The 24,908-nt window shown below is 52.0% G+C and overlaps 10 protein-coding genes across 10 annotated transcripts; 4 read left to right on the plus strand and 6 right to left on the minus strand.

The window, feature by feature from the left end:
• Positions 1–84: 84 nt before the first annotated feature.
• Positions 85–395, minus strand: NUU61_003486 (uncharacterized protein; the record flags this gene model as incomplete). The annotated part of the gene is made up of 2 exons (XM_056654068.1): positions 85–285; positions 357–395. 2 exons carry the CDS (start codon positions 393–395, stop codon positions 85–87), a joined length of 240 nt encoding a protein of 79 aa, XP_056512095.1.
• A 656-nt stretch (positions 396–1,051) lies between these two features.
• On the plus strand, positions 1,052–2,462 carry NUU61_003487 (uncharacterized protein; the record flags this gene model as incomplete). Its single annotated transcript, XM_056654069.1, has 6 exons — positions 1,052–1,213; positions 1,279–1,654; positions 1,711–1,828; positions 1,887–1,954; positions 2,014–2,044; positions 2,105–2,462. The coding sequence occupies 6 exons, from the start codon at positions 1,052–1,054 to the stop codon at positions 2,460–2,462; spliced, it is 1,113 nt and encodes a 370-aa protein (XP_056512096.1).
• Positions 2,463–3,136: 674 nt separating this feature from the next.
• NUU61_003488 (transmembrane transporter) lies at positions 3,137–4,985 on the plus strand (the record flags this gene model as incomplete). The annotated part of the gene is made up of 4 exons (XM_056654070.1): positions 3,137–3,244; positions 3,368–3,816; positions 3,879–3,938; positions 3,995–4,985. 4 exons carry the CDS (start codon positions 3,137–3,139, stop codon positions 4,983–4,985), a joined length of 1,608 nt encoding a protein of 535 aa, XP_056512097.1.
• Positions 4,986–5,431: 446 nt separating this feature from the next.
• NUU61_003489 (putative RNA helicase/RNAse III) lies at positions 5,432–9,896 on the plus strand (the record flags this gene model as incomplete). The annotated part of the gene is made up of 7 exons (XM_056654071.1): positions 5,432–5,536; positions 5,589–5,617; positions 5,681–5,729; positions 5,794–6,046; positions 6,104–6,251; positions 6,307–7,374; positions 7,430–9,896. 7 exons carry the CDS (start codon positions 5,432–5,434, stop codon positions 9,894–9,896), a joined length of 4,119 nt encoding a protein of 1,372 aa, XP_056512098.1.
• Positions 9,897–10,149: 253 nt separating this feature from the next.
• On the minus strand, positions 10,150–11,447 carry NUU61_003490 (uncharacterized protein; the record flags this gene model as incomplete). The annotated part of the gene is made up of 3 exons (XM_056654072.1): positions 10,150–11,065; positions 11,134–11,369; positions 11,424–11,447. 3 exons carry the CDS (start codon positions 11,445–11,447, stop codon positions 10,150–10,152), a joined length of 1,176 nt encoding a protein of 391 aa, XP_056512099.1.
• A 942-nt stretch (positions 11,448–12,389) lies between these two features.
• fphA (putative sensor histidine kinase/response regulator) lies at positions 12,390–16,645 on the minus strand (the record flags this gene model as incomplete). The annotated part of the gene is made up of 3 exons (XM_056654073.1): positions 12,390–12,698; positions 12,757–15,312; positions 15,371–16,645. 3 exons carry the CDS (start codon positions 16,643–16,645, stop codon positions 12,390–12,392), a joined length of 4,140 nt encoding a protein of 1,379 aa, XP_056512100.1.
• A 1,001-nt stretch (positions 16,646–17,646) lies between these two features.
• On the plus strand, positions 17,647–18,800 carry NUU61_003492 (uncharacterized protein; the record flags this gene model as incomplete). The annotated part of the gene is made up of 3 exons (XM_056654074.1): positions 17,647–17,805; positions 17,876–18,091; positions 18,297–18,800. Coding segments are annotated over 3 exons (879 nt in total), but the record flags the coding sequence as incomplete, so codon positions are not given.
• Positions 18,801–18,887: 87 nt separating this feature from the next.
• Positions 18,888–19,854, minus strand: NUU61_003493 (aromatic alcohol reductase; the record flags this gene model as incomplete). The annotated part of the gene is made up of 2 exons (XM_056654075.1): positions 18,888–19,769; positions 19,822–19,854. 2 exons carry the CDS (start codon positions 19,852–19,854, stop codon positions 18,888–18,890), a joined length of 915 nt encoding a protein of 304 aa, XP_056512102.1.
• A 983-nt stretch (positions 19,855–20,837) lies between these two features.
• NUU61_003494 (uncharacterized protein) lies at positions 20,838–22,763 on the minus strand (the record flags this gene model as incomplete). Its single annotated transcript, XM_056654076.1, has 8 exons — positions 20,838–21,038; positions 21,129–21,177; positions 21,246–21,604; positions 21,656–22,025; positions 22,078–22,236; positions 22,289–22,413; positions 22,469–22,562; positions 22,615–22,763. Coding segments are annotated over 8 exons (1,506 nt in total), but the record flags the coding sequence as incomplete, so codon positions are not given.
• NUU61_003495 (M20 family metallopeptidase) lies at positions 22,611–24,783 on the minus strand (the record flags this gene model as incomplete). Its single annotated transcript, XM_056654077.1, has 5 exons — positions 22,611–22,781; positions 22,903–23,220; positions 23,425–23,582; positions 23,641–23,780; positions 23,840–24,783. 5 exons carry the CDS (start codon positions 24,781–24,783, stop codon positions 22,611–22,613), a joined length of 1,731 nt encoding a protein of 576 aa, XP_056512104.1.
• Between the last annotated feature and the right edge of the window lie 125 nt (positions 24,784–24,908).

The following is a 24,908-nucleotide window of genomic DNA, read 5'->3' on the forward strand; positions in this document are numbered from 1 at the left end:
GGGAATTTGGATTCCGGCGCCCACCTATATCCACGGTTAATATGATTTTTTACTTCCCTCTTTTTTTTTCATAAATTGATTGGGTCATGCCTCAGCCAATTGATTTGCTTGTTCATAGATTGTCACAGAGTGGTTGCGGGCCAGGGCAATGGCGGTCGCCAGGCCCCCGAGACCCGCTCCGACAATGATAACATTCAGGCACACTGGGATATTAATCCTTTGGGTTGTGGAATCCGTGGCATAACTTCGGATAAAATGCAGGCAGTTGCTTGGATAGCTCGGTTCCTGGAAATCGAGCCAGGATTAGTATAGTATGGTATAGATTGGATGTGTTAGGATATAGATCTCATTCGCACCTTCAGCAGATTCCGATCGGCAGGGACGGAGTTGGCCATTCTACCCCAGGATTGAGTTTTAGACCGAAAAATCTGAATGTAGCTTCAGCCTCAATAATTCCTGCGTATTTATCTCTGTCAGCACCCGGCCCGAGATCGCATGGAGGGGCGAAGGCGCACGCGAAATTGCAAGACGAACGGGAAAGTCCAGCCCGAATTAATGAAATCCGCAGACTACCGATTTGTGATCAGCGCGAGTAGCTCGATTCTCGCGGCCAATCGATTCTAGCATACGCCCGGGGGGGCGATGGGCTGATCTGCGCTCTACATCCTGACTGGTGCGTGGATATAGACCAGCGCACTCACCGTCGTCGCTTGGGTGGATGGGTCGGCGATCATTGCTTAGCATAGACAAAACATACCTGCACCTCCCGTGGATCCCCTACCTCAATTGCCTTCGGCGAAGTCAATCTTGCTGTGCGTGGGTCAAAAATCCGAGAATAACAGCCTTTCGCCATAAACAGCCCCCAATCCTTGACTGAAAATCCGCATATCGACTCGATGCATGTATAAACTTCTAGCGTGGGGTTAGGGCCAATGTCAGCCTTGCTGCTCTGTTTCTTGAATCTCCATTCCGCGCATGAAAGACTTCTCCATACTTGCATTCATCTTCTTCCCCCTCCCCTCATTCTTCTCCGTACACTCGGCCGGACACGATGTCGGTCCAGATAGGCCCAGGAGGCTACGGCACCACGCTTTTGGCCGTGGCCTGGGCGGAATTTGCAATTGCTCTTCTGTTGCTGTTGGCCCGCACGTATACCACATGGAGGATCACCCGACATGTCAAGATTGACCTGCATCTGACGCTACTGACATTCGTATGTCTGCCCCTCCCTTCGGTACTATCAACATGCCAGATGACTGACGGCGCCAACTCTTATAGGCCGTCGCCGTCACTAGTATGGCTTTCTTGACACTGAGCATCACCTATGGACTGGGCGAGCACAAGAATTTGCTGTCGCCCGAACAAATCTCGTTGAGCATCAAATGGAGCTGGATGAATCAGGTGCTGGCGATCTTTGCGATTGCCCTGGGAAAGTTGGCGATCGTGGCCTTTTTGCAGCAAATTCATGGACCCGAGGACCGTGGCAAGGTGATTCTGCTGTGGGGGGTGGCTCTCAGCAACCTGGTGATCAACACCATCACCATTGGCATGATCCTCACCCAGTGTACCCCTCGCCACAAGCTCTGGGACGAGGAGGTCCCTGGCAAGTGTGATGGGCGTCTCCGAAACCAAAATACCGCGTACTTCCAAGGAAGTGAGTTCGCCCGTGTCCTTGGTCACGGTGTTCAAGCTGACCATCTCCTTTACTAGGCTGGTCCGCTCTTTGCGATCTCATCCTCGCCCTATATCCTGTGGTCTTTTTCTGGAATGTCCGACTGAATATCCGTGTGAAAGTTGGACTCTGTGTCTTGATGGGCCTGGGCGTGATGTATGTGCCCCGCGGATATCCCTTGCCGCACACCGCGCGGGTGGCTAATGTTGAACAGTGCTTGCGTGTGTTCCATCGTCAAGACCACCTATCTCCAAGTGTTGTCAGAAACACATGATCCTACGTGTTCGTCTCTTTTGTCTCGATAATCCTGCGAACTGCCCTACTGACTCGATCTTGGACAGACTACATTGCCCAACTCATTACGTGGAACGAGTATGCCTAGCCCTAACCGACTCCCGGCAAAGCCAAGACCATACTAACATGGCTGAACAGAACCGAGATGTGGGTTGTGCTGATTGTCGGATGCATTCCTCCCATTCGACCCCTTTTGATGGTGGTTTTCCACAAAGTCGTGAGCACCGCGCGATCGGCGACCGGGCGAACCGATAAAAACCGCACCGGCACCGAGCTGCAGTCCTACTCCCACGCTTCTCGACCACAGGCCAAATCTCGGTCGCCAGGAACAACGCAACTGGGAAGTTCGCTTGATGCGAAAGATAGCGAGGAAAATATCCTATCGCCGGACGCGAACATCGTCAAGACCACCGACTTCAGTTTGTCATACGAAACGGGGTCGACCTCACACCCTGGCGACTACCAATCTCAGGTGCTTCCCAACGAAAGGTTATGATTTCTCTCGATTATCACCACCGCCACTGGCCCAGACAATAGTGGCCCCCTCCGAGCTTGGTCGGGGCCAAGGCGGACGCTACGGAGGGTCCACCCCGATCCCTCGCAGAGTGGATCTCAAGGGTCTTGTAAATATAAATTATAAAGATAGTGAGTAACGAGATCATGTGGATTATAGAATAACGGTTCAATCTGTAAGTGTATAGGTTGAATACGTTCGGTATAATGATGGAATCGGCGTATAGCCCCCAAACATGAGCCATGTGGAAACACCACTGCCAATGCCAATGCATCTCTGCTGCCGTTTTCGACGAGCAAGGGTCTCTCGCAAGGGTGTGTGGGCCATGGGGGTCCACTTGACAAATTCGCGATCCCATCGAGAGTGGTTCATCCACTGGGAACTTCGACTGCTCCTTGACCCACCCGCTGCGTGCTCGTACAATTGCCACGACCCCCGGGGTCGCCGTTCCAAGTGCATCGAATCCTGATTCACAATTCGAGAATCGAGGCAATTCGGGCAAAGATTCCTTCGAGAGAAAATTCCACGTGTGGTCCCGATGCAAGTACAATTGCTCCACTTATTCCCCTCCCTCGCCTGAGGGTTGTCTTAGGTCCTTATCGACTTGCTTCTTTGCTCCCACTTCTTGTTTTTCGACACTGAAAGGCATGACCATCATGGCCAACTACCAATATGGGGATTCGAGCGTGGATGTGATTCCAGGCACGGATGTGATGCGCGATGCCGATGATGCTCATCTCAAGCATTGGAAAGGAAGCGACACTGTGTGAGTTTGACCCATCATGCAAATACCAGTTCAATTCACTGACCTCGCGCAGGCTCATTCCACAGCCCACGAATAATCGCGATGATCCATTGAATTGGTCTCCGGTCTGGAAATGTGAGAGCGAGGCAAACTGCGTCCTATAAATCGAATCCTGTACTTACAATCGCTTGCTCCAGACATCATCATTGCCACCCAGTTTCTGTACACATTCGTCACGGTCGAGTCGGCACTCTCACTGGCCCCGATGTTCCCAATGCTCAAAAAGGAGTGGGATCTCAATCAAACCCAGCTGAGCCTGTTGACGGGAGCGTGTGTGCTAGCTCTGGGCTACGCCAATTTCCTGATCGTCCCCTTTTCAAACATCTTTGGTCGGCGCCTGGCCGGCTTGTCTCTCGGGGTCTTGGTGATCTTGACGGAACTCTGGGAAGCTCTTGCCACCTCGCACCACAGTTTCCTTGCGGCGCGGGTTGTCAATGGCCTTACCACGGCGACCGCCGAGAGTCTGATGGTGCAAGTCATTGCCGACATTTTCTTCCTCCATGAACGGGGATTGTGGACGGGAATCTACTTGTGAGTGAAGCCCCATCTTCCAAGGCTGTATCAATGGTTGTGACTAACGAGGTGATGCTCAGCACGGGCTACTTCTTTGGATTGTTCTTGGGTCCTGTCATTGCCGGAACTATTGCCGAACGGTATGTCTTCCTCTTTCTGGCCGTCCCAAGTAACTAAATTTGCTGACCACTCTCAGGCATGGCTGGCGGAGCTTCTTCTGGTTGTCCCTGGCTCTTTCGGTGTTCAATCTGATCACCATCTTTTTCCTCTTCCCAGAGACCAACTACCAGCGCTCGCCCGCAAGCACGGGTGGCCAGGTCAAGGCTGCGGACGAGCCCACCCAGGTGGTCAACGAGAAGACCGGCGACGAATCGGTCCAAGCTCAAAATGATAATGAGTCCAGGATCAGCTCACAATACGGCCGTGGGCGCCCCTCGATGAAACAGTTCATGCCGTGGCGAAAGCCCGATCCACGATGGAAGAGCTTCCTTATCCGTGATATCTTGTCTCCATTTCGGGTGTTCTTCTACCCCATCATCTTTTGGGCCGCCTTGAACCTCGCAGGACCGGCCAACCTGCTTCTGTTTTGGAACCTGACCGAGTCCTCTTTTCTCTCCGAGCCGCCATACAACTTCTCGAGCTCGGGTGTCGCATACAGCAACTTTGCTTTCTTTATCGGCGGCACGATTGGGCTGGTGACCGCAGGACCATTCTCTGACTGGATTGCCGATCGAGCCACGCGCAAGAACAACGGAGTCCGCGAGGCCGAGATGCGTCTTCCCGCGCTCATCCCATTTTTCATCACCACCGTCATCGGCGTCGTTGTCGGCGGCATCGGGTATGAACGCCAATGGGCCTGGCCGATCATCCTCGTGTTTGGATACGGTCTCACGGGGCTCAGCGTGACGACTGTGCCGACTATTTCCATCGCCTATGCCGTCGACTGCTACAAGCCCATCTCTGGTGAGATCATGGTTGTTGCCACGGTTGTCAAAAACACCTGTGGTTTCAGTATGAGCTACTGGGTTGAGCCTCTGGCTGAGCGGAAGGGTTTGATTGCTCCTGCCATGGTTGAGTTCGCACTCACCGTTGGACCCTTGGTTCTTGCCCTGCCGCTGTACTTCTACGGGAAACGGCTCCGTGGCATGACCCGCCACTCCAAAGTTCATCAATGGTCGGAGATCTAATCGAGTGGCTGTAAGAGATTGGCAAGTGTACTGTACATGATGAGTTTTAGACGATGTTACTTGGGCATATATCTACGACTAATTGGGTTTCATTTTGGTTAGTTTTGAAGGCATGGATTGGTTTATAGTTTGTTCATATACATATATATACATTTGAGGAAAGACATTGACACTCATTTCCTACCTTTCCGGGCTTCCAGAAAAGAAAATGAGAAGAAAATGAGAAACTTAACTCGAGCTCTACACAGCTAGACCCAGTAGACATCCACGTTTGGCGCGAGCACCCAAAGGCGAGCAATGACGCCCTTCGAGGGAAACTGCGTGATGGCCACTGCGGGCTGGCGTAGCCCCACCGCCCATCCCAAGCAAACGCGCTTTCATCTTCCATTCTTCTGCTTTGAACCTCGCCTGATCCCATCTGTATGATACAATAACCTTTCGGCAGAATGGAGTTGGACGGCCTGGTGGGCAGCAACGGGGCTGCCTACCGGCCACGGGAATACCAGTTGGAGATGTTGGAGGCGAGTCGCAAGCAGAATATTATTGTTGCGGTATGTCGATCTCATTTTCAGTTGCATGCATCATGCTCACATTCATCTTTAGATGGACACGGGGAGTGGGAAGACCCATATGTATGTTGCTGTCTGCTGTTGAAATATTGCTCCATCGAGGACATTATCTGATCAGATCACTAGTGCGGTGCTACGGATTATCGCAGAGCTCGAGACATGCTCACCAGACAAGGTAATCCTTTTAAGGCCCTCGGACAGCTTTTATCTTGTTTTTCATATTCTGACATTTCATCCAGCTGGTTTGGTTTCTGGCACCTACAGTGGCATTGTGTCTCCAGCAGCATGAAGTCATCGCTTCCCAAATCCCCTCTGTCAAAACTCGGGTCTTGACTGGCCTTGACAATGTGGATCGGTGGACAGAACAGGCTGTCTGGAATGAAGCACTCAAAGATGTCCGCGTGGTGGTGTCAACGCATGCTGTCCTCTCAGATGCTTTGTGCCATGGTTTTGTCCTAATGTCTTTATTAGCTCTCATTATTTTTGATGAAGGTAAAGTGGGTTTGAGCTTTTGACCTCTGAGATTCAATACTAAATTCTTTTACGCAGCGCATCATTGCACTAGGGGCCACCCAGCAAATAAAATCATGAAGAACCATTACCACCCGGCCCGTCGAGATTTCGGTCCTCATGTTGTACCCCGGATTCTGGGTCTCACAGCCAGCCCGATCGTTAGGTCCAGCGGGGAAGAACTTCAGTTAGTACCGGCTCTATATCTTCTCTTCTTTCACTTATTCATCTCTTATCTCCAGGGTTATCGAAGCCAACTTGGACGCGGTATGCAAGACACCGCGGGTTCACCGTACTGAGCTCCTCGAACATACCCACCAGCCGCACCTGGAGCGTGTCGAGTATTTGCCGTGTGGCAAAGAGGACTATGGTCGTGGGAGCCGGCTGCTTCTCCTACTCACGGAATGCGCAAAGGCGTATGAAATCAAAGATGACCCCTATGTCGAGATGCTGCGCCGGAATCCAGACAAAAAGGCGAAACTTGATGAGACATTAAGAACAGGCAAAACCTTCTGCAGCGCACAGCTCAAAAAATTTGTGGAGCGAAGCTGCCACATATACGATGAACTGGGAGGCTGGGCAGCGGACTATTTCATCGACGCCTCGATTGACCAGCTGCGACGGTCGATCCACGATGCCAGCTCACTAGATGAGCTGGACCGGATGGAAAAGGTCTATCTGCTGGAGCTTCTCTTTTCTATTAATGCGCCCAATGATGTCCCCGAGAGTTCCCACACCTCCCCCAAGCTCCAGACGTTGCTCGAATTCCAGGGGAGGATGGACAGTCCCGAATTCTCCGGTCTGATATTCGCAAAGCAGAGAGTAACGGTCAGCATGCTGGCCCGGATACTGTCGATGCACCCTGCAACAAAAGACCGCTTCCAGTGTGCTGCATTTGTTGGTTGGTCAGGAGCCGGCAATCGTCGAGAATGGCTTGGCGAAATCCTTAGTCGGGATATGCAGCGTGACACCCTCTCTGAGTTCAAAGCCGGCAAAAAGAACCTCATCGTAGCGACGGATGCATTGGAAGAAGGCATTGATGTCAGTTCCTGCAGCCTGGTCATCTGTTACAATAAGCCATCCAACCTCAAGTCCTTCGTGCAGCGGCGTGGTCGAGCTCGGCACAAGGAGTCGACATATGCTATCATGATTTCTACTGAAGATGACTCGCTTGACTTGTATAAATGGCAACAGTTGGAACAGGCCATGGTCAAGGCATATCAAGATGACCAAAGACAACATCGCCAAGCCTGGGAAATGGAAAGCATCGACGAAGAGGTGGCTGATCGATTGTTTGTTCCATCGACTAAGTAAGAAGTCCCCCGGTACTTTCATTTATATGATACCAATGACTGAGGCAATTAGTGCTCTTTTGACAGCCGAAGAGGCAATGCAGCATCTTCATCATTTTTGTGCCGTGTTGCCATCCAATGACTACACCGACAACCGGCCCATGCTTTCTTTCGAAGAGGATGCTGGCAGGCTGCTCAAAGGGACTGTAACACTGCCCAGTTGTGTACATCCAGCAGTTCGCCGGACTCAGGGAGTGGGATGGTGGCGAACGGAACGAGCAGCGAGGAAGGAGTCTGCATTCCAGGCATACAAGGCCCTTTGGAAATACGGCTTGGTGAATGACAATCTTTTGCCTCTCACCAGTAAGCCGGAGCTGAGATTCACCGAAGTGAAGGAATTGCCCTCCATCGTGGAGTCGTCAGAGCAATACGATCCCTATGTCGATTTGGCACAGGCTTGGGCCTCGTCCGAATTGTACCAGACTTGCATCAACGTGACCAGCAACGGATCGGTCAATGAAGATTTGTCCATTACTATGGTCCTACCGAAGCAGATTCCAATGCCAGAGCCAATGCCATTTTATTGGGACAGCGACTACACCTTTCTTGTGTCACTCACTCCCACGACACCCATCCCGGGAGTCACAGCGGAAACAATTCACCAGATGAGGCGAATTACATCCATGTACCTTCAAGCTCCGAGTTCGCGGCAGCGTGGTCCGGAGCAAGACTTTGTCGCACTCTTTGTCCCCAACATTCCCCACGGAGAATTGGAAGAATGGTTCCTCCAATACCAAGGCAGCGAGACAGCCATGGACGTCTATTCACGCGGCGAAGCAGGGTTTCCCATAGGCATCGTCCGCGACCAGTCACGGTTCTCCGAACCACGCACATTCAAGAGATGGATTGTGCCCGGGGTATCCTCGGCAGTAGAGCTGGAATGCGAGTCCCTACTGCGTCGAAGGAATCTTCTCCAGGTTCGAGCCTTGGCTGTAGCGGAGGATGGAGAGGGTCCGACTCTCAAGGCGCACACCCTTCCTGCCGCAGCGTGTACCATTGACAAGCTCCCCGCCCAAAAGGCAGTATTCGGGCTTTTTATCTCCGCGATTCTTGATCGACTAGAAGCCGCTATGGTAGCGCACAAACTCAACGATACAATCCTCAAAGGTGTTGGGATTCAAAATCTCAGCCATGTGTTGACTGCTATCAGCACGCCCATCGCGCAGGCGAGCACCAATTACCAGCGATATGAATTCTTTGGGGACTCGGTCTTAAAATTCACCGTCTCGTGTCAACTCTTCTTCACAAGCCCCCAATGGCACGAGGGCTATCTCTCTGAGAGCCGTGACAAGGTCATTCAGAACAACCGGCTCGCGCGGGCAGCCCTCGACACCGGGTTGGATAGCTTCATTCTGATCCGCAGATTCACACCGCGGAAATGGGACGCTCCCCTCATTTCACAAAAACTAACACCGACGTCCGCCAAGCGGCAGCTGTCAAGCAAGGTCTTGGCCGACGTGGTCGAAGCTCTCATCGGCGCCGGATACATGGACGGCGGACTGCCCAAGGCGCAGGCGTGCCTGCATCGGTTCCTGCCGGAGATTGAGCTCTTCACAAACAACATTCCCTCGTTAGACGTCCCCACCGGGAAGGGCGTGAGTAATCTCGTCGACCAGCATTGCCTGGCTCGCCTTCTTGGATACACCTTCACCGACGCGGCGCTCCTGACCGAAGCCCTGACCCACCCATCGTGCGAACATGACACCACCACGCAGTCCTACCAGCGAGTGGAATATTTGGGAGACGCCGTCCTCGATATGGTTGTTGTGGATGCAATCGCCGCACACCCTACTCAACTTCCGCAGGGCCAAATGACGCTGATCAAACACGCTGTGGTTAATGCTAACCTCCTCGCATTCCTGTGTATGGAATTTTCCATCGAAGTAGACTCCAGCGATGCTAATCAAGGCCCTGGTGGTGATATCGGGCCGGTGCCTCTGCACAACCAGATCAACCTCTGGCGCTTCCTCCGTTTCAACGGACCAGCCATCAGAACGGCCCGCGAGGCGTGTCTCACACGGCATCATGCCCTCCGCCAGCAAATCCATGCGGCGTTACAGCATTCCCCAGACTATCCCTGGGAACTGTTCACGTATCTTCACGCAGACAAGTTCTTCTCGGACACTGTGGAGAGCGTGCTGGGCGCTTTGTTCATCGACTCGCGCGGGAACCTCGAGCTGTGTCGGGCATTCGTCGAGAAGATCGGTCTCTTGCAGTATGTTCGACGGGTGATCGCAGATGGTGTCAATGTCGTTCACCCGCGCAACACTGCCCAGAACATGGTCAAAAGCGTGGGCAATCTGATCTTCAATAGAAAGAGGATGGAAGCCAAGACGGGGGCGACGTATCGTTGCTCGGCGCTGGTGAACAAAGTTGAGATTGCTGCGGTTGACGGCTGTGCCACGGGCGAAGAGGCCGAAGTGAAAGTGGCCCACGCGGCGATTGCGTATCTGAAGGCGCAGCAGGAAACCATGGAGTGAGTTTTACAAGTTTGCTGCTCGAGGGGGATGCCGGTTTGAATGAGTGATGGCGATATGACGAGACAATATTTGCGATGGCATTTGCAGCGGCTACTTTTGCTACGCATCTAGAAATAGCTTCAACTAGCGTAGAATCACAACGTACATACTTGGAAGCACTTTTTCCCTTCTAGCTTGATTATCTACAATAAGACGCAGAACTCGACCACATCGAAGCTTAAAAAAAAAACGCTGACATTGTAACCCCGTTAAGCTACTCCGTCGTCTTGGCTCCGTTGCGTTTGGACCGACGCACCGGTTCCGGCTGCGAGTCTTCCTCGGGAGAGTCGGAGGGGGTCTCCTGGGGTTCATCGGAAGGACGCGAGACCGATTGGTCGTCGTCACTGGGGGTGACATCGACCTCGTCGTCGAGGGCCTCGGCGGGCTGGGGTACAGGCTCCACCCTTGACGGCGCCTCCCATGTACCACTGGAAGGAACGCGATCGGCACGCAAGCTTGTAAGAATCTTTGTGGTTTCGCTCTCAATGCCATTCCAGGCTCCGCAGCTGCCACAGCGCCAACGGCCCAGTTCTTCGGGGGTGTTGATGCCCGGGGGAGCTTGGCCGTTGACGAGCCTACATGAGCCGCAGACCATGGCCATGCGGTTGCGTGGCTGGGTCTCGTCTTCGCCCAGCAAGACGTCGAGAAGGCGGTCGTACCAGTGTGGCTGTTCGATGTACTGGCCCTGGTTGGGGAATGCATTGGGCGCGAAACCTGGCTCGTCGGTGGGAGGAAAGGAAGGCCCGGGGACGGGTGCAGGTGACGCATTACGCGGCGGTTGCGGTGCGGCCGGGATCTCGTAGGAAGGAGGTTGAGCAGAGGGATTGGGAGCAGGCGCAGGAGGTGGACGGCGGATGTTGGCGGTGGGCGGCGGAGGCAGTCCCGTGCGAGCGACGGGTGGTTGCGGCGTAGCCGGCTTTTGTTTCACGTTGTCGGGCTTGGGGCTGGCTGGTTTGGGTGACTCGCCGCCATATTTTTCGAGCAGCTGCTGCGTGGAGTTGTACTTCGTGGCAACCTTGAGCTTCTCAATGGTCTCCTCACGCTGTTTCTGAAAGTCGTCGAGTCGATGCTGGATGCGGGATATGCGGTAGTCAAAGAGTCTCGCGCCAAGAGAGCGGACGGCGTAGATACTAGAAAAGGAGCAAATGGTTAGTTGGATGTTTGTTTGCCCTGCATGAATGACCAAAGCACAACGTACAGCACCGGTCCACCAACAATGGCCGCATATTCCTTTACACCCCAGCTATCCCATCCCAGAACCAGGGCCAGTATAATCGAGTAAAAGAGGTAGGCAAATGTCGAATATAGGGTCCAGAGAGCTTTGAAACGACGAGAGGCTTGACGATGCTGGTCGAGGCGCGAGCTGGCCTGGGCGATTTTCGAGGACAGCGTCGACAGGGTCTTCTCGAAGGAGGCAGGGGAATTATCCTCGCCCTGGAAAATTTAGTATCGTATGTTCCATAATCCTTGACTATGTAGAATTCTCACCTTCCAGGGCCACAGTGACACCATCGTGTTGGGGTGAACAAGGGCGGAGCAGCCGAAGCTCCTGGTGTTGGCGGGCACGGGCCACTTGACGTCTTCTCTAGTATGTATGTAGCCTCTCTATGGCAATCCTACGAACACGCCAACCAAAAATGCGTCTATATTACACAGTTCGCTGGTCTTTGCTTCTTTCTAGTGGTTTAAGGAGGCATATTAGTGAGTAAAAACTCGATTTTCTAGGCTTTTCATCTAACTTTGACTCTTTTTTTCTTCTAAAGCTGTATTCTTTGCTAGAATATATCCCAGCATATTTGGACTAGTCTTCTAGTTTTGTTCTTGTTAGAAATTTATTTTCTATTTCCCCAGTCTTGACTTTTTTTCTTTTCTGTTCCTTTTCTTGGTAGTATAGTTAGTAATTCTATTTTCTATTGATCAAATTAGATAGAGAGGCAAGGGGCAGCCGAAGAATAAGAAGAAAGAAGTCTTTAAGGGCACCTAGGCTAATGACTAGGTGAACGTCACGTTCGGCACTAGGAAACTCGAGACATTACGTGGTTTTGGCGCAACAGCCCTTCTGCCATGTATTCCTGGATTATAAATGCGTTTTCAAGTCGATATGGTACATTCATATTAAATTGACCACCGAAACCAGGGATTTGCTCAGAAAGCTGTCGTCGAGGATGCACATGGAAACCGCGCCGATGGGTATCGTGTCTTTTCCAACCCAAACGAGAAAGAAGGGAACGAAAGCAGAAAGAGAAGCAAACACCACAGGCTCTCCATGTGCTGGCCTGGTTATGCAAAAGAGATAAAAACCAAAACCCCAACCAATTGGCATCGAATACTCATCAAGGACATTAGAAAAATCGTCAAGGCCATAAATATCATTTAGTAGAAGACCCTCCGAGGCACGGGTGTTCGACCCAGAAGAACGGCCGATAGCCGTGGCGAAATAGGCCAACCGGTGATTTAACTTTGATCAAACCACCCACCGATCTCCCATTGACCAGGCTTGTAGGTGGCTTTTCCGCGGGCCACCGGATCACACAAGCCGCTGAGGAGCACATTGAGCCGGGCAAAGTCGATGGGTTTCATGACCCAGCCATCAAAACCGGTATCGATATAGAGCTGCTTGTCCTTTTCCAGAAGTGAGGCTGACACTGCAAAAATGGGAATCCGGGCATTCCGTTGGGCTTTAGTCGAGAGCGCACTTTTTGTGGCCTTGGCTTCAAAATCGCGGATCATCTTGGCTGCGCTTATGCCATCGGCAATGGGCATCTACACAGGAGTGGTTAGTGAGAAAACAGGAACATGGCGAGGTTCACAGTATACTGACCTGAATGTCCATCAAAACGACGTCGAATGACTTGCTCTGGTCCATGAAAGCGTTTGCGCATTCCTCACCGTTGCTGGTGAGTTGAACCGTGTAGCCGAGCTTGGTCAGACGTTTGTGGACAATCTTGCTGTTGACCGGGTCATCCTCGGCGACAAGCACCGTCAGTAATTTTGAATCGGTAGATGGTGCAGTGGTTGGGGCCGTTGGAGACGGAGGAGCAGTGGAAGGTGCATCTGACATCCCTGCACTTGGTGCGTCGGTTGGCGGGAAATAAGAATGATCACGAAGCATCTGTGACTGGTGATGTTGGTGCTGCCCGCCTCGCTCAGAAACACGGACCGCGCCCATCGGAACGCCCGAATCAGTAATATTCTGCACACCTGGAGGAGGCGGGGTCACAAGTGGCTGCAGTGTAAGGGGTGGTGCATGCGTGACGGTGGAAAGACTGGCGAGAGGGTCGTGGGTCGTTGTGGAGCGCCTGAGGGTCGATGGAGGGGAGCCCGTCGGAGGCGAAGTCATACTACCGCCCCGGGGGCTCATGGAGTGTCTCATTTGCCTCGTCTCGAACTCTTCGCTGGTGCTCCTGTGGATCAACGGAGGCTCCTGCATGGCGCTGATAAGACGATCGGCATGGCTTTTCCCGCTGCGGAGACTTTCAGAGCCCCGTCGCCTGCTCTCGCTGGGGGATTCGGATGCGCCGCCAACTAACGTGAATTCCTTGCCCGACGCCATGGGAGTCTGTGGCACGGTATGGGCAGGAAAAACAGCCTCCGAGGGGGGTTGAGCCGATGCTCCTTCTGGAAGTCGGAACTGCAAGATGATCTTGAATCGACTACCCTTGCCTTCATCAGACCGAACGCCAAGCTGGCCATGCATGTTGTGAACGATCCGAGCCGCCAATGCGAGACCGAGGCCCAAAACACGCGTCTGTTCCGGTTTCTGGGGTTCATCATTTTCCGGGTAGGGATTTTCATCGTTGGAGACCTGCTCGAGCTCCTGGAAGAGCATTTCCAGTTTGGGTTTAGACATACCCGAACCCGTGTCGATGACCATCATTTCTACTGAAACAAGGTCCGCGGCTGTCTGTTTAGCCGAGCGCCACATCTCGACTGTGACAGTACCTGAATCCGTATGCTGGATGGCATTTGAAACAAGATTGGAAAAGACCTGCCGCACGCGCCGCTGATCACCCAGCACGAATGGAGGGAGGCCGGGGTGTGCCCAAGTTGTGTACGAGATATGTTTGCGCCTGGCTTCACCAGCCAACATGTCGGTAGCTTCTTGGAAGGTTGACAGGAGATCAAAAGTTTCGTCTTTGATGAGGGCTTGGCCTTTCTCGGTGTTGGTCAGGTCGAGAAGGTCGTTGATGACGTAGATGAGAGACTTGGAGGCAGAATGGGATTTGGTCAGGCTTTCGCGAGTTTCAGAATCAAGAGCCCCTTCCAACGCAATCTCGAGATAATTGATGATCGCATTCAACGGGGTGCGGACCTCATGTGCAGAGTTGGCCAGCAAAAGTCGGGTCAATTGGGAGTTTTGCATCGCAGCCTCTTTTTGCCGCCAGACCTTGATGAACTTGCCGTACACCAGGCACAGCACGGCGGCAGTCTCCACGTCGGATTCAGACCACTCGCGGGATTGGCTCACGACCGTTTCACGCCACGCAGCGAAGCTTTGACGAGGTTCCAAATAGCCCTCAGTCTTTTTTTGGTTTGCAATGTCATACGGGTTTCCGGCCCATTTGATTTCCGTCAGTTGACCTCGACGGAAGAAGACAATGAAGTCACTACCGCCAGTAGATAGCGGCACATAAAGCAAGCCCGAGATGGTTTTCAAGCCAGGGGGATAATGAAGATCGGGAAAATCCTTGGTGATATCGTGCGAGGCAAGAACAGATGGCATCCGTCTGATACGTAGAAACTCCAGCAGTGCTAATATTTCCTGGGAATGCGAATTGTTGCCCAACAGCTTGGTTTCGTCGCGAATAGACAAAGCACCATAGTCCGCATCGAAAAGTTGGAGCAGGTCGTCCGAAGATGCGATGATGTATCCCGATGGGCTTGCTTCGGTGGGAACGGTATTGATCAACTTGCGTGCTTGTAGGCGAGATGCGTAGGAAAGGCGTTCAATATTGCGTGCTACCGTATCGCCCAGCAGGCGACACATCTTCCGAATGGGAAATGCAACCCGCGTTCCGGTGATTCCATAAGAATGGCACGAGATCAACCCCCAGAGGTCATTGAAGGCATTGACGCTAATCGACATGGATGACCGCACTTGCATGTGCGCCAAGTACTTGATGTGGATGGGTGACATGGCCCGTAGATATGCATGCGTCATGTCCAAGGGGTTTTCAAGGTCTTCCAGTGTTCGACAGACAAGGCGAGAGGTGTTCTGGTCTCGATCGTATAGTAACCGTACCTTATTGATCTTGTAGAGCTCGCGAGCCTGGGCGGGGATATCCGAGGCCGGGAAACGAAGCCCTTTGTAGAGATCGACGCTGACTTTCGGATCCAACAACTCGGCTACGACCATTCCATTCCAACTGCTATCAAACTGAGAAACTAGTAAGTATGTGAATGGTCCGGAGTTCAGAGGACGAGGGGATTCTTACCTGGTAGATTAAAACCCGGTGGAAGCCAGTCAGTTCCTTTACTAATCCAGCCGTCGTATTGAGCAATGTATCTAAATCACTTGCCCGGCCGAGCTGCTCCTGGATTTGAGTAAGGATACTGAAAACCTCCATTGCCGCAGCTTCGCCCTTCCTTCGCCGCGCACTGCGCAGAGTGCGAAGTGGTTGGCTGATATTAATGGTACTCGCAGCTAATTGCTCCGGAGTAGGAACAATGCCTAGGGTGTCCGCAGTCTGAGCTGGTGTCGCCTGGCCCTCGACATTCAAGGGATTGATCTCATCGTCCTCGAGCTCGAACTCGCAGATAATCATATCCTTTTGGGACTGGCTGACATGTGTGGCACACCAAAATCGGCGCCTCTCCCCGGATGGCGTGGGGATGGACAAGACGAATACCTCAGGCCCGTCTACAATCGGGTCATGAGCATCATCACGAACGAAGTCTACGTGGTCCAGAAGTATGTCCGCTTGGTCGTCCGGCAGAATGTCACAGAAGTTCTCCAATTCAAACAGCTGTTTTGGTGAATATCCCATAAGTTCGCCAGAGTTTTCACTGACCACGCGCACGACGAGTTGATTCGGCGATTCCCCCCGCATTGCAATCATCACCCCAAATCCTTGGGTTGCACCGGGAAAGCGAATTGGCTCATCTTCACAATACTGGAACGAACCCCCGTCTCTTCCTGTGATCACCGCATGCCCCCCTTCGGTCGTCACATGTTTGAAGCGGGCGGTCATATGGTCATGGCCGTCCCGAGAGGCGGGTGTCGGCGATTGCGCAGAGCTTGCCCTTGACTGGTTATCGCTTGCGGCTTTGGCATAAGTCTCCGGGTGCTGCTGGAGCACCGACGCCATAGAGTGGGTGGCCAGTTCTGTCTGGTCCTGGATGGCATCGGTCTCGTGGCCTGGGATGTTCGACTGGGGGTTTGACAAGGGTTGCGACTGTAGTTGATTCCACGTTTGGGAATCGATGATTGAATACTGCCGGGGCCCATCTCGGGTGGGCGATGCAGGACCCCGCGACTGAGTCGGAGGTGGATTGGCGGTCGGGTCAACTGTCACAACGGAGCGAATTGGAAAGACGCGGTCCGTACTATCGAACCCCGTGGGGACTGGGCGTTCAGGGTCTTTGTGTGTAGTTGACTGGGCGCGATGCCTCCTCTCCGGCTCAAGCGAAACTGGCCGTGATGGGGACGTTACGCTCTCGGACCGATTCCGCGGGGCCCCTGACCCGGTGTCGGGTTTTGGTGAAGCCATTTGCGCACTCAGCCGAACAAGAGATGCGATGGTACAACGACCACAGGGACCAGAAGCGTCAAGGGGGAGGGGTCAGCGGAATATTGCAACAGTACCGGGTTTCGCACGATGGTGGGGGGGGGGCAACAGCCAGAGAGCCGCGCGCTTGCGAGAGAAGTCATTCTAGGGAAACCGAACCGGGGTTAGGGGATGGTCCTGGTCATATTTGACCAATTTGAATCATCCATAATGATTGGTGAGTAGCCCCCAGCAAGCGCGATGTGGGCTGGTGGCCGGGGGGCTACGCGAAAAGTTGGAAAAAGTTGGAAAAAAGTTGGGAGAGTTGGCACGGAAGTTGGAACGGCCGAGACAGGGCGGCATGTAGCGGGTACCACATAAATTAGGAAGTACCCAGTATCCCAATATCAGCACTAGAGATCGAATTCGTCGTGGATGCTAGGGCATTCGAAAGGATATATACACGCGTGCATGTCTGCAGTAGCTATGTATCTGGGCCTTTTCCACATTGCATTTGTAGAGCAAAGCTGCCAGACTATACCAAGGGGCCAACCTTAATTAGAAAATTGAGAACGAGTGAATTGTCGTAAATCATGCGAGAGGAAAGAGGGAGGAAAGGTCGATAAAAAGTGACCATGGAATATTCCAAATTTGAAGCAATAGTGCGATCGATCTAGTTCGAGGCAATCGAAGCTACCATCCCACGATCTCCAGCAAAACAGACAAACCACGAGTCAATTGAGTGCGACGGGTGAAATCAATGCAAACTGCCGTCGGCCAATAGGGTTCTTGTCCTATACTGTTGGTATGATCGTCAAACGTCGTCCTGAATCATGGGGGCCATCGACATGCATCTATATGTAGGGCGCTTTATGTTCGTCTATGGCTAGCAATCGTTTATATGGTTTTCTTCCATCTATATGCCTTTATTTCAAGCGGTTCCCCCGAAAACTTTCGATCCTGCCATAATTCTCTCGGTCCAGCCACTATGACTACCGTCGCAGGAAACTACCCTGAGGCAAAATTTCAACAATTTCAACGTGATCCAGTCTGTCTACAAGAACGTCGACCAACATGGCATTCGATCCAATATCTTGACTCCTATATCTTTGCCTACGAGCGGGCAGAGGCCCGTAATTGCACGAGTCTATGGCGGAGGATTGGTAAGTGTTTATCAATGGGCAACTCCCTCAATACCTCAATACCGATACTATATCTGACCACCTCATCCAGTTCCGTGGAGATTCCATCTACGCCGACTGGTTCCCAACGTGGCTTTTACAGTTATCAGAAGCCCATGCTGCCGTGATTGTCTCTCCCAATTATCGCTTCCTTGCTGAAGCCAACGTGGCCCAATTCCTGAAGGACATGCACGAGTTTTGGTCGTGGTTGCATTCTGACGATTTTGCTCATCCCTTGACACCTCATCACGTTAGCTCGATCTCACTTGTATGCTGACCACTGGCGACTCGGCCGGTGGAATGCTCACCATTTACTTGGCCCTCACCTACCCCGATCAGATCCGCGCCGCGATCGCCAGGTATCCGCTACTCAGCTCAGCTGGGATAACCCACTGCTGCATCCTCAAATTCGGAGCTGGATGAATCCCGAGGTGCCCGAGTCTTATCTGAACGAGCACCTTGCCAACATCTAGCCTGGGCAGATCGAATCTTCTGATCTGGATCTTAAACGCATCCGGCTGCAATCGGCCATTTCTCAACATAAGAGGGGCCCGGAGCTATATGCTCGTGACTCCGAGAATTCCCCTTGTCGCGGGCGTCTTTTCCAACTGGCTCGGTTAGATCAGCCCGACACGAAGCTTCCTCGGGGTGGTCTGGTGATTATGCACGGTGTCGACGATGGCATGGTTGTTCCACTGGCCAGTGAAAGGTTTGTGGAGAAGGCTCGGGCTACTATGCAAGGGAGACAAGGGGGCAAGACCATCGTGCTTTCTCTTCGGCCTGGTGATCATGGCTTTGACGTCAATTCATCGTTGGAGGATGAGTGGCTGAAGGAGGCTCTCAAAACAGCGGTGGAGCGTTCTGTTGAAATTGTGTCTTGGGGGATAACTCGGGTTTTTGTACAGTCGTGTCCACAGCTGGCCTCACCTGTATTCTCTCGCCATGCTTACGATATCTGTATAGGAGTCATTTTCTAGGCTCTCCTCAAATGATCAATACCGCGACAGGATATGTTGCTGAATCAATACCAGAATCAGTATTTATTTAGCCACCGGACTACATATTTATGCTGCCGATCCGGTTAATGTCGCCTTCACCAACTCCTCCAGATCCGCCTCGGTTTTGAATCCAATGCCCAGCAGCTCATTATCAACATGCTTGAATCTACCCCCATACCCCTCAGCAAAAACAGCCCGAGTCAGGAATCCCAGCGATGATTCCAGACTGATAATCCCCTTGGAATATTGCTCCTGCGACTGGGCCTCTAGGTCGGCCGTGCTCACAGTCACTGGCTCCCACTTGCGCGCGGGGGCGATCTTCCGGGCGATAGAAAGCACCTGCTGCTGGGTGGTCACAAGATCATGAACGAAGATCGCCTTGTTCTTAGTCTCTTGAAGATGCGTCAAGACACTGACGACAGATTTCCCGATTGTGGCCAGGGTAGTGCTGCTGAAGGGCCTATCTCCACCATCGTAGAAGACTGGGTTCTCGGACTTGAAGTTGACATGGAAGCCAAAGGCCAGACCCCAGTCCAGGAAGACACCGTTGCGAATAGAGGTGTAGCTGAAGTTGGGATACTCTCGGGCCTTTTGCTGGAGAGCTTTGTCGACGGCGACCTTGGTCTGATATACGGGCAAAGTAGATGACTTGGCATTGTCCGTGTCCGAGCCGAATTCCGAAGGGATGAACCTCTTGACCCCGGTGGCGATAGCTGCATCGATCAGTGGGATCTCGAAGCCCAGCGCAGCAGAGCTCAAGGTCGAAACCACGGCATCCTGGCCTTGCAGGGCGGTAGTAAGCTCTGCTCGGTTGTCGTAATGGACTGGGATTACTCGGACGTCCGAGGAGAACTGGGACTTCGAATCGTGTCGAGTCAAGACAGATACATTGAATTGCTTGGAATCCAGGAGGGCGTTTAGGACCGGTGCCCCAAGAATCCCGGAGGCCTTGGGAAGTGTTAGCAGGAAGATCCAGTAGATGGTAAACTCATAGACCTACCCCGGCCACGACGACATTTTTGATAACGGACATATTGCACTTGATATAGCACAAGTTGGATTGATTATATCAGAAATTCTGTAATGAATAGAGAAGCTGAGTTTGGGGTGAGTAGCAACTCAGGATCAAGGCGATGTACGTGATTGATTTATACCCAAGTCCTTACCAGCCAGTGTGCCTTGTACAGTCGTCCCTCATAGAGAATGGCTTGTGGTTTGATTTCTAAGACGACGAGGTACTCGCGTCTACTTTGCGAGCGAGCCGGTCGACTTCCGCTGCTCGTGGGGGCTCATGGGGGCGAAGGATCGGTGGACCATAGTGCGCACTCTCGGATTAAGGGCTCGTAGTCCGAGCGATGACACGAGAAGCATTCCAATCACATAAAAGGAAAGGAATATTAGCAAGGACAGCGACTTGATTGCTAAGAGCTGATTGCGGTTGCTTAGCGAGCTCGCCGGCCGTTTTCCGCATGCCATCAAAGGCTCGGCAAAACATCGGAGTTACTGCATTTGTATACCCCGAACGGCATCACGGAATCCTCGGGCTATGGCTCACAGCCCTGTATGAAAAAAGTGCCCTTCTAAATAGCGTCAACAGAATAGCATTACCATACCAGCCGCTGATCCTCACTTGGCCGGGTGGATTTAGGGTCAATAAAGAGTAAATATCAGATTTTATAGCATTCTTTACTGTGAGGAGTCTATCTTATTTTCAATACTCTGTTATTTACTTTGATCTAAGCGTACTATAGCCATATCTTCCTAACCCTCTTTTTAATACTTTTTTTCTTCTGTTACTTTTTCTACTTTGTCTACTTTTTCTACTTTTTCTTATTATTATAGAGAGGGGGTAAGTAGTTCAGAGTAAACGGGACTATATCAAGAGAATATTTGCTTCGTACAAGGAAAATCTGCCCAGGTCAATTTTTAGGATTCATATATTCTTGTACTATAAATATCTTGAACTATGAGCAAAAATCATAGATCAACAAACCGGATCAAGGTGAGACAACTCTCTCAGAGCAAGTAGCGAAAACTCTCGATCTCTCGGTCCGTTTTGTTAGAGAGCTCATCCCGTAGCTCTGCGCCCACTGTCATTGCCTCAGGAGAGCCATACAACCGATCCCGTCGGCGATTCTCCCAGATGTAGTAGAAGAAGAGACAGAGAACGAAGAAAATGCTCAGGACTAGTCCGGACATGCCTGCTTTGATGCCAGTCTGAAATCATCTGTGTCAGTAATGTAAATTTTTGGGAGCATTCTATAAAGAATATGGAGAAGGAAGGAAAGGCATATCTGAAAGACTCACCGGATACGTGGGCTCTTCTGATGAGTAAAAGAATTGCGGCCCCACGATGCTGGAATATGTAGTCAGCGTTGGATCTTTTTTTTGGATGTTTTTTTGTGGGGTTGCTTTTAAACTTACTTCCCAACGCAATATGCTATAAATATCGAAGCGCTAACCACACTCTTCTTGGAAAAGCCAGCCACATTTGAAGTGACGACACTCAGAGACAGAGGCAGGTTAATTGCGTAGACGACGGCCAGAGTCAGACCGACCATACGTCCAACTTGCTCATTGGGATCGAGTTTCCACACGAGAATCATGCCAATCATTGCAACAATGGTGTTCAGAACCATGGACAGGAGACGAGAATGGGGGATAAAAGTAGCGGCAAGCGAGCTGAGTATCAGAAAAACGATCTCGGCCGCGCCTTGAGGCATTTGCATCAATAGCGCCTTCAAGTCAGAGAAGCCAAACCCAGCAGTGATGATTGGGGTGAACTAGCAGTATGATCAGCATATATGGCAATGGGTTTTGCATCCGAAACAAACCGTCGTGATTCCGCCATTGCACAAGTTCGACGTAAAGGTGTAGAGAACCAAAAGCCACACTTGGGGGTCAAACACAACCTCTCGAGCCTGAGCCCATCTGAACACATCATTATCCAGGACACCGGTTTTGTTTTTGAGTGTGCGTTGGACAGCAATAGCGCGTTCGTTGGGCTTGAGGAATACGGCTTTGGTAGGCGAGTCGGGCAGCACGAAAAAGAGAAAGACTCCATAGGCCGAGGTGATGGCACCGAAAATAAGAAACAAAAGTTGCCAGTGCGGCAGCTTCGTTGTGTCGATGTGGCCGATGGCAAAGGCTATCAGACCTCCAAACAGAACCGCCAAACAATTGCCGAAGAACCACGCAGATTGCCTGTATTTCCATCAGAAAATATACAGTCATTAGGAGTTTGAAGAGCACATACCGCAAGGGCTGTTCCTCTCGTTTATAAAACATCCCAGTAATCAAAGTAAACCCAGGCGCGATCGCTGCCTCGCCGACCCCAAGAAAGAAGCGGACGGTGACGATGCCGCCGAAGCTTTTACATGCTGCGTGGCACATGAGGATTCCACCCCAGATAAACCTATATATTCTGTCAATATCTGTAGTGCGGTGGTCATCGAACCAATACATACACTGAAGTGGCCAGGTATTTGCCAATAGGCAAGCGCACGATGATATAAGAGCTGGGCCAGCTCCAGAAGAAATATCCGAAGTAGAAGACCGCCGAAGTCCATGAATAGTTCGAGCCATGCATGTTCTAGACACATCAGTGGTGTCCTTGAAATCGAAGGCACCCAAGAAAAATAACCCACCAAGTCCTCGCGCAGGTTAAACAACGTAGCCTGGCTGAGGGCCAGTTTGTCGAGGAACTGGAGGAAGTAGGCCCATCCCATCATGGGGATCAGGCTGGATGGTATCAGAGAAAGACAGCCAAGTGCCGTCATCGGTACACACTCACAAACAATCCAACTTCCATAGCACGCGACGTTCTTCCTCGGGCGTCGCCTGTACGGCGAGCACCTCGCCGAGATCGAGGTCGCGGGCAGTGGGTTCAGGGTCAACCTTGAGATCCTTCTCTGTCATAGTGAACGTATGTCTTCGACAAGACTGCAGGAGTAGCACCAACTCCCGAGGCGACGGTCAACCCGCTGCTTTTTATTGCTGGACCCATGCGATAAGATGGTCGGCAATACACCCAATCTCCTGATGCCCAGAGATAGCATTCACTGTCGTCGCGTGAACGTACCAATACCGACACCCGGCGCTGTTCCGCTGTGGATTCCATGCTCGGGAAACACAAATAGCTCTCGCCAATGATGATGGTGTGTTTAGTATTCTGTGCCAAACAAACATTCCCTTCTCGCGAGCTCAATAGTGCGGAGAGCTTCCAGCCACCAATGACTGTGGTGTATGTGTTGCTCTCAGGATTCAGTGGAGCTCCATCGCGTGGTTGGGCCTCCAGTCTGGGGAAGTGGAGGTCTTCCCCTCTTTGCAGCGGATGCCATCCACGGCATTTCTCGCCAGTCGGACACTTGGCAGCTTCTTGGGCCTGCTTATCTCGAACCTAACAAAGAGTTGGAGTCAAAAGTCTTAGTATAGCGGGATAGCCGCGTGACGCCGCGGTGCAGATTGGAGTCTTTTTTTATCATTTTCTAAATGGCCAATGGAGTCACTATAGCCTAGCCGATTGAGATTTGAGATAACACATCTATAGTCCACTCTCAAAATCCGAGCGGACAGCAGCAGCAAAGCTCCTATCAACTAGGACCTGGCATGCGACCACGGCCATCCCAGCGGCACAATACAAACTGCGCTTGAACCCTTCTTGGGAGCCAGCCCCGGCAGTAAATTCGGGAGTGTGGTTGACACCGTTCGTGGGAATGTAGAAACCACCGTGGAAGCCAGGAACCTCGTACGACACGTTTCCTAATCGAACGTCAGCCATTTCTTAGATTGCACAGATTCGGCAGTGTCCGTCACTTACCCATATCCGTGGATCCCCCACTGAGCCCGCCTTCTTGCCCGGCAGCATCGAAAATAGTGCTGTAGCCCATAGAGTTCATCGCCGTGACATAGCCATCGCAGATGGACTGGTTGGTCTTCATGTCCATATAGGCGGGTTCCCTGCAATACGAGTTAAGTTACCTTTGGGAATTCAACTGTTTTTACAAGCCTGGACATACCACTCATGCTCGACTGTGCATCCCGTCGCTGTAGCCGCTGCTTCAAAACATTTCAAGACTTTCTCTGTCAGTGGCTTCAATGTCTTGACCGTGTCCGACCGGATATAATACTCCAGAGTCGTGGTCCCGGGGATGACATTCGGTCGATCCCCGCCCTTGAGCACAACACCATGGATTTTTTGGGTGGGCAAAAGCCGCTGACGAAGAAGTGATATATTCACATATGCCGCGACAACGGCATCAAGAGCGTTGATCCCCTCCCATGGAGCTGCCGAGGCATGCGCTGGTTTGCCGGTAAAGGTGACCAAGATTTTATCATTCGCCAGGTACTGCCCAGAGCAAGAGCTTGAGCTAAGAAGGCTCGGGGCTCCTGAAAGAACTGGGAATGGATGGACCATGAGACATGCAGTGACATTCTTGTAAGCACCGGCATTGATGAGATGGAGTTTGCCGCCACCTCCTTCTTCGGCGGGAGTGCCCAGGAGACGAACGGTGTACCCAGTATTGTCGGAGTAGAGCGCTCTCATTGCCTCACACGCTGCGATAAAGGCGGCGATTGAGCTGGTGGCAATGAGATTGTGGCCGCATGCGTGGCCAATCCCAGGTAGAGCGTCATACTCGGCGTTGAAGGCCACGATGCGCCCGCCGTGACCTTGGCTGTAGCTGATTTCCAAGGCAGTGGTGATGCCATAGGCACTTCGATGCACTCTATAACCGTCCGCTGGAAGCGAGTCGAAAAACTCGCAGATGCTGTCATGCGCGTTTTGCTCTTCAAACGCAAGCTCAGGTGTAGACCAGATCTGACATAAGTAGATGTTAACAGCTCGTCTCAAACTCCGAAATACATTGCCCACCCTTTGATTGATATCGCTCAGCCTAGATTCGTATTTGTCGAGGGTCTCGCGGACCTTCTGGATGATCTCAGCTTTGTCTTGAGCCGCCATGTTGTGGCTGTCACGATCTGTAAAGTAAACAATTCCCTCAAGTTCGACCGAGTTCCTTTTATGGGCTATCCATACTTGCACCTTGGATGCCAATCCCAGAAAGGAATAAGGAGCCGATTATCTCC

This window comes from Penicillium alfredii (assembly GCF_028826965.1).
Source record: "Penicillium alfredii strain IBT 34128 chromosome Unknown utg000005l_segment0_segment0, whole genome shotgun sequence".
Lineage (NCBI taxonomy): Eukaryota > Fungi > Ascomycota > Eurotiomycetes > Eurotiales > Aspergillaceae > Penicillium > Penicillium alfredii.